Source organism: Delphinapterus leucas, chromosome 18 (assembly GCF_059928025.1).
Source record: "Delphinapterus leucas isolate spDelLeu-1000000601 "Yukka" chromosome 18, BTC_Dleu_Yukka2, whole genome shotgun sequence".
NCBI lineage: Eukaryota > Metazoa > Chordata > Mammalia > Artiodactyla > Monodontidae > Delphinapterus > Delphinapterus leucas.
Genome location: NC_143146.1, coordinates 71,400,676 through 71,408,726, shown reverse-complemented (window position 1 = coordinate 71,408,726; position 8,051 = coordinate 71,400,676). Strand labels below are relative to the sequence as shown.

The following is an 8,051-nucleotide window of genomic DNA, read 5'->3' as shown; positions in this document are numbered from 1 at the left end:
AAATTACTTGACTGATAAGGAGCCATCTTCCAATTCCTCTAAAAAAGCTATCCTTTAGGCAAAACGCTTAGGTATAGTATTGCTGTAAAATGCCCAAAATTCTCAAACAAAACTTATACCATTTAAAAAGTGTTGGGCAGATTATGACAACCAAAGGAAGCATATAATCCTTGATTGTATCTTGAATCTGAAAAATAGCTGTAAAGGACATTTTGGGGACATTGGACCTGATAATACTATCGTGCCCACAGGAGGGTTCTTGGATGTGATGACAGACTTGCCGCTGGGAAGAGGAGGTCCCTGTGCTGAGAAGCGTCGTGGTGACGACGTAGGGGTGTTGCAGCGACTGGTCCTGTATTCATTGCACTCTGCTTTCAACTTTTCTAAATTAAAAGGTGGGGCATTAAAAAAAAAAATGCTACTCTGGGACTGTTGTCGTTTGAAGGGAAAAGGATATTATTAAAACGACTCTGGCAGAGAGGCTTTCTACGTTAGTAAACAAGACAATTCACCAATTCTGAAAATCACCACATTTTTGGAACTGGGAAGATAGTGTTTGCTTATGGACTGTCAAGTCGAGATTCTCCAGAGATGTTTCTGGCCCCATCTGGCTTTCAGAACATTCCCCGGCCTGGAAGTGGTTAGCAAAGAGGTAGCCCTGGGCAATAAAAGCAGACACTGAGTTTCCACTAAACCCATAGTGGCTGGTTCATTCACCGAGCTGGAAGAAAGGCATGATCTGACTTCCTGTGTCTATTTAAAGAGCCACACTTCCCACAGAAAACATGAAAGGGAAGACATTTTTTAAAAAAAATCAGTGTGTTTGTGTGTGTGTAGTGTTGGGAGGTGAGGATTAAACAGGATACGCTGACGGCAGAGAAGAAAACTTGCGAGAAGGAGACAGACGATGGAGCCCTTCAGTCATCGTTAACGGTGGCCTTCACTGGGTGTCTGCTCTGCGCCAGCATCACCAAACAACACTTCTCGGATACATAGTCCTTTAATACTCACAACTACTTCGTGGAGGGACAAACCCATCTTAACAGAGGAAACTGGCCAGGGGAGGTCAATGCCAAAGCCATGCCGATTGTAAAACGTGGAGCTGGAATGTAAACCCACGTATGTTTGACGGAAAAGCCACGCAAGCACTTACTTTACTATCAGTAAAGCCCCCAACTCAGCTGAAGCCAGGACTCAGTACAGAGGGGGTTGTTCCCCAATTCTCTGTACTTTACTTATTTTTAATAATAAAAGACAAAAGCACGTTTGTGGAAACCTCTGGGATGGAGATGTGCTTGTGCAGAGGTTGTTGAGGTGAGGGGTGGTGAACATCTATAGCCAGTGAGAAAAGGCTAAGTACAGAAAAATGTAAATGGGTGAGCATGTATCAGTTTATCTACAGAATACGGCATCATTGCTCAGAAAGTGGAACTGCAAGTTCTTAAGGCTGAGATAACAAAGTTATCACATAGGACAGTTCACATATAGTCAACAGTCCAGTGGTTCTTCAGTTTATACATTACACTCACCTGGGAAGCTTTCCTGATGCCCAGGTCCCATCAGGACCTGGGGAGGGGGGTGTATATTTTTAAAAGCCCCTGAGAAATGCAGCCAGTGTTCTAAATCATTGTTTCTAACCCAGCGCTCAAAGAAAAGCCAAGCTTGTTTCTTGTTTTTTAAATGAACAATTTCAACTGTCTAACAAAAGCATCAAGAAATAATACCTTGGGCTTCCCTGGTGGCGCAGTGGTTGAGAGTCCGCCTGCCGATGCAGGGGACACGGGTCCGTGCCCCGGTCCGGGAGGATCCCTCATGCCGCAGAGCGGCTGGGCCTCTGAGCCATGGCCGCTGAGCCTGCACGTCCGGAGCCTGTGCTCCGCAACAGGAGAGGCCACAACAGTGAGAGGCCCGCGTACCGCAAGAAAAAAAAAAAGAAATAATACCTCACCTGCTTCTGATGCACTATTTTGTTTTACTCTTTCTGTTTTTAAAGAAAAATTGTGGTCTTGACCAGGTTTGAAAACACTGGATTAAGAATCTGTATTTGGTAAAGAAAAGCTTTGGTGTTTCGTATAAGCATGGGGTTAGAAAACTGGATACAGCCTGGTGAAAACACCGCAAATCCTACCATGATTGAACTTTACGGAGAATTTCAGAGAACAGATTTTGAGTCCTCCCATTACGAGTTTTCAGTGAGGATGAAAGTGTTTTGACAGTGCTGACCAACTTCTACGCCTGGCTAAGTGCATGCTGTGGTCACTTTACTACCACAGGGAGAACACGGGCTTCGGAGTCAGATCGAAGTTCTGATTAACCTTTTAACTTGGTCAGATGGTCTTTCGCCTCATTTTGCCATCTATAAAACAATGAGAGGATTATTGTGAACCTAAGAGCACAGAGCGCAGCCAAGCTCACTAGAAGGCATTCAGTTAAGTGCCGGTTTACTTCTTTCTCTTTGAAGTTCAAAGTCACTTTTCCTACAGCAGAAGTCCTCAAGGGGCAGGGGTCATTTCTGGTTGTTACAACAAGGCCTTCCAGTGGGTAGTGGTCATAGATGCTGGTAAACATTCTTCAGTGTACAGGGTGGCCCACCACAATTACCCAGCCCATACAAACTACTATGTATAAAAGAAATAAGCCACAAGGATACCTTGTACAGCACAGGGAATACAGCCAAAATGTTATAGTAACTTTAAATGGAGTAAAATCTATAAAAATTTTTGAATCACTATGTTGTACACCTGAAACTAATATAATATTGTAAATCAACTATACTTTAATTAAAAAATTCAAGTAGGGACTTCCCTGGCTGTCCAGTGGTTGGGACTCTGCGCTTCCACTGCAGGGGCCACAGGTTTGATCCCTGGATGGGGACCTAAGATCGGTATGCCGCACAGACAAAAAAAAAAAAAAATTCAAGTAAAAAATCCATGATGAACAAAATATCCAATTTTTACATAGAAACAATCTGTGTTAAATTAAAAAAAAAAAGTTATCCAGCCCGGAATGTCAATAGAACTAAGATCGAGAAACCCTGCCTTAGAGGAATCCACAACATCAGACACAGACTCGGTCAGTTATGTTCTATAGATTTGGATAAGGAAATGGAGATTAGAAAAGTTAGGTGATCAGCCTAAAAACCACAGTGCTGGGGCGGAGTGGCGGGGCGCACAGTCTGGACCCTTGGATAAGAAACCAGATCTTCTCCTACCCCAAAATGTGCTCTTTCCACTATACCGTACTGCCACTGGTCCTTAAGCAGAACAATTCTGGGAAAGTAAAACCACTAGTTACTAGAAAGGCTAAATGTATCCTAAAGTTTTCAGTTATGCTACACATGCTTATATTGTTTAAAAACTATATGCAAATAGACTCAAAAATAACAAATTTTGACTGGTTGTCTTTTAGGAAGTACCCAGAGCTAGCAAAGTTAGACCACTACCACAGAACCATCGCACATCTGCCGCAGCCAAGTAGCAACAGCATAGGGACACTTCATCATCCTGTTCACCAGGAGAGCTTAACCAAACCAAACCTACTCAATACTTTGAGAAAAGGAATCTTTCTCCAAATATTAAGACTCAGTCTCCCCCATAAAAGTATGACACAACTGCTTTGTGCCAGGATTACATATAGTGAGACACTCCTCCACAGCAAATACCGCAGGCAACAGAAGTCTGGGTATACATAAGCTGTCGATTTTTTGGCCTTTCAGAAAGTAACTCTCCATCGGCTATTTTGGAGACGGGCACGTTACGCTTCTTTCTGAAGAGGAATCAAGGACAAACAGAAATCAAGTCAACTTTGGGGATTTTACCCAAGAAATTAAGTTAATCGTTGCTCAGGCTTAACCAGTGTTCATGATGAACTAGACTAAAGGTTTAATTTTCAAAGTTCAATTACTAAAATGACTAGACATTTTTGGAAATATTGTCATAACGTGACAATCTAAGGGAAGATTAAATACAAAATTCAGTCTTTTGTGAAACAGCATTTATCCAAACTGGTCCATGTCCTGAGGATTCTAGGTGATTACTAGGTATGATATTAAAATGTATTATAAAATAGTCAACATGACAATGTGTTCTCCCATATCCAAAGTGCAATTCTGAGGGCTGCAAACTATAGTCAGTTGAGCCATTTTTTTGAAATTCTGCTTCACCTTTACAGAAAAGTGATGCTATAGAAAATTTCTAACCCTGAATAGGAAACAAACTGATTTAGGCCAGATTGATACTTCCCCCATTACCATCAGGTGCTATTTTGAGGTAGAAGAAAAAACAATGTTTTCCCATTCATACTTTTAAAAATCTTTGGGTTTTATGAGCTTCCTGATTGTACACAGAACACTGTCTTCTCCTCTCTATGGGTAAATGTATACCCATTGAATATATATTAGTGTGCATTAAGAGAACATACGAAAAACCATAAAAACCCAGAGATAGATTACATTTAAATGTAAGGCTTCCAGATGGCAGAAGGTCAAAGATATTACAAAGTGGGAAAATGCTGACCACCTGGCAAATGGTTAAGATCCTTATAAGAACGTTTTACACAAAAACCAATATTCAAGCATTACAGACGAGAATGAATAAAATACTCAATTCGTGAAACACCAATAGGCAAATTTAAAGTGTTGAAGTACGCACCACACAAATGAAGACACGTTACTTAATGCAGAATGGTTGTCTGGACTGTGGGCTTTACACTCTGAGTAACTTGAGCGCCCAGGTTTGTTCCCAACTCTGATAAATGCCTGTGCGATCTTGTAAATTACTTAACCTCGTGGGTGGTTTTGAGAATCAAACTATGTGAAGTACCTGGTACAGAGTAGCCCAACAGTAGTTATTATAATAGACTGGCAACAGGTAAAGGATGAACACCCCTAGCCGGTGAGGGAGGTAACTGGGGCACATTGGTGGGTGGTAACCGTTACTCGTTATCCAACCTAAGCACGCAGGCCTTCTCCCCAACACTGCTTCAGTTTTGTCCCGAGACAAGATTCATTGCAGCATTATTTAGAATATGAGAAACACCTAAAGCCCACCAACACTGGGACTGGCCAAAGTATTTTTGTGTATTAACATGTATGTCTTTATAATGGGACTCAGTACAGCCCTGAAGTTATAAAACCTGGTATTTACTGATTTCCCTGATACACAGAGCTTTAAAAAACAGCCTACACTACACTGACACACACACACACCCCCACACACACACCCCACCCCCCCGTGCTGACACACACACCACCTTCAGGAGAGAAAGGCTGGAAGAGTTGTTTTCTTCTGGGTGGTAGATAAGTTACACTTAACTCTGTAGTTTTAAAAAAGTGTACTGTAATCAACGTATGCTACTTTTCTATCAGGAGAAAGTCATTCTCATTTAGAACAGGGATAGCATATATAAGAAACAGCAAAGAAGGAAAGTTGGATTCTCACAGTTTACACCATGCTGCTCCAATCCCATTTTTAAATCAGTGACAAAACTGTTTAGAAATGACACCATAAGATGAACTTTATTTTAAAGCTCTTAAGAGGCTTCACAATATCAGTTACAAACAGAATCAACGTTTCCTCCACGTTACACCTTCACATGACACTGCACTGGGTAAGGAGAGAGAAATTGTAAAGGTTTTGTTCTGCATGCTGCTAACACATTTCACTAGCTTTTGCTTTCAGTCACTGGATTTTTAATAATATCAAAGCAAAAAGTGATATTCTATTGGACAGAATTAATTTTAGAAAGCCCTTATGAAATCAGACTTAGTCTTGTTTATAAACACCCACACCCACACACATGCTGAAACGGAGAGCAAAATGCAAGAAAACTACCTTGGCGGAGCAATGCTTGAAGAGTTTAACCACAGCCCTCTTGAATACACTTTATTTTCTCCAAAGACAAAAGTCAATTTCATCCTCAGTGATGCAAATGGTAATACTGCACAGAAGCTTAGTATGAATTCACAATTCCACAGGAATCTGAAGTTACCAAGGCAATTTTCCCTTTTAGGATCATAAAGACTACAGACTTAAGCTTTTCCTTTTTCCATATAATACACAAAATTTCTAAACATCCTTAAAAAAGAAAATATAAATAGTCTCAGTATGTCATGTAGAAGAATCACATACCATGGCAAAAATATTTTATTAATTGAAGCACTAAGTCAGTTTAATGTCACCTAGTCCAAGTCCATATTAATGGAACTCTTCTCATTAGGGTAACATTCTCCATTCTGATGTGGAGGTTCAGCACTGAAATTGTTTTTGCCTTCTAAGTCCTCTTCCTTTTTATCAGTACTCGGGCCATTTGGAGTTCTTTCCAGTTTGGGTGATTCAATTTTTGGTTTGGGTTGTGTTACAACAGGTTCACAAGTGTTATTCAACTCCTAAGAAAGGCAAACAAAACTAATAATCAGACTAACTCCAGTTCATTTTCAATTACTTTCCTACATACCCGAACCAGTATTTTTCTACCAACTCTCAAATAACTCCATTTGCTCAACACATTTGCCCAAAACTATATAGCTTGAAGCCTGATCAAAAGAGATGTGAATATTCTTCTGCGGTATGTCAGGGACTTACTAGCTACTCACATATCATTAACCCATTTAACCTCACGGCAGTTATTAAACGGTAGGAATTATCATCCCCACCTACGGAGGAGAGGTTAAGTAACTTAACCTCAGGAACAGAAAAAGTAGTGAGCAAAGAGCTGGAATTCAAGTTTATAGCCCATGACCTCAAAGGCTCATGTTAACCTTCACTGTGTTTGAATATTCCTCCAGGCAGAAAGCAGTTCCTTGGTTTTCTTCCCAACTTCCTTCAAGCCTCATGCGCTCAGCAAGGCCTGCCCTGATGAATACTGACCTGGGTCCCTCTCCACCGCCCCGAGTTTCCTAATCCCTTTTGACTGTTTTCCCCTCGGCACTTAACACAATCTGATATCCTTCCACGCTTGTTTATTGTCAAGTCCTCCTCACACCGGCAGGTGACTTCCATTCTTTGTACACTGACAGTTAAACTCCTAGAACAGTAACTGGCACATGGTAGGGGCTCAACAAATGTATTTGTTGAACTAAATGAACAAATGAAGAAACAGAAGTTTAACAGAAACTTACAAGGTATTCCACATTTTGTAATGTCAATAACAAACTCAGAAATCTGGTCCTGGGATGAGGTGAAAAGATTTAAGCAAAAACGGCTATGTTCAAGGTTCAAAGGATTGCAACCAGAAGCCCTAAGAAAACCCAGCAGTACACACCAGACAATGCCACGCACCTTTATTTTTGCTCTAATTTCCTGAGCACGCACGACGGGATCCTGATCGAGGCTCTTTTTGGCCTGAGCGTTCATGATGTTATTCATCCACTCCATCACTTCATTAACAGACTTCTCAACCTTTTTCATTTCAGACTCATCAATATGGTTATATTTCTCATCCTAAATGAAAAAGCTTGGTCATTCTGTAGAATTAAGTGTATTTAACAGTAACATCTAACTTGACCCAATTTTCCATGAAGTTCACATGCACCTCTGGTCTCACACACCAAAACCCAATTTCTCACTTAGGAACGAACATTTGTTCACAATGAAGGTTCCTCAACTTAAACATGAGCTTATAAATCTAGGGTAGCTTCCTCGCTCTTTACAGAGACTTACATTATTCCTAAAGTCAGCTGCTATCTTGGCATAGTGCTGCAGCCTCTGTCCTAGTTCTTCAAATATTTTTGGCCGTTCTTCAGCTTCTTGAAACCGGACTTTAATTGGAGTGCCAATTTTCTAAACCCGAATGCAATAAATTAGTATTTGTCATAATTATATTTTAGAAGTCTATAATCTAAAACACAAGTACTGCTTTCTAGGGGGAGAGAAGGGCCTACCATTAATTCCTCCAACTTGTCAACATACGTCTGCTTAGCCTGGTCCTCTCCTTCTTCATAGAGCCAGTTCTCAGTCTCTGTGAGCAGCCTCAAAAAATTTTGATGATCCTACATACGGAACACAAGAATCAGTATTAGTGGCAATCTTACTGTAAAATAGTCAAAATAGTCG

The 8,051-nt window shown here is 40.7% G+C and overlaps 1 protein-coding gene across 1 annotated transcript in view; it reads right to left on the bottom strand.

Annotated features, from left to right (window-relative positions):
• Positions 1 to 454: 454 nt before the first annotated feature.
• Positions 455 to 8,051, bottom strand: part of HSPH1 (heat shock protein family H (Hsp110) member 1) — a 29,985-nt gene continuing 22,388 nt past the window's right edge. Inside the window, exons 15-18 of the mRNA XM_022574593.3 lie at positions 7,880 to 7,987; positions 7,659 to 7,778; positions 7,278 to 7,439; positions 455 to 6,385 (exon numbers count right to left, since the gene is read on the bottom strand). Of these exons, the coding sequence (XP_022430301.1) occupies positions 6,179 to 6,385; positions 7,278 to 7,439; positions 7,659 to 7,778; positions 7,880 to 7,987 (597 nt within the window). The 3' untranslated portion in view covers positions 455 to 6,178. The remainder of the gene's footprint in view (positions 6,386 to 7,277; positions 7,440 to 7,658; positions 7,779 to 7,879; positions 7,988 to 8,051) is intronic.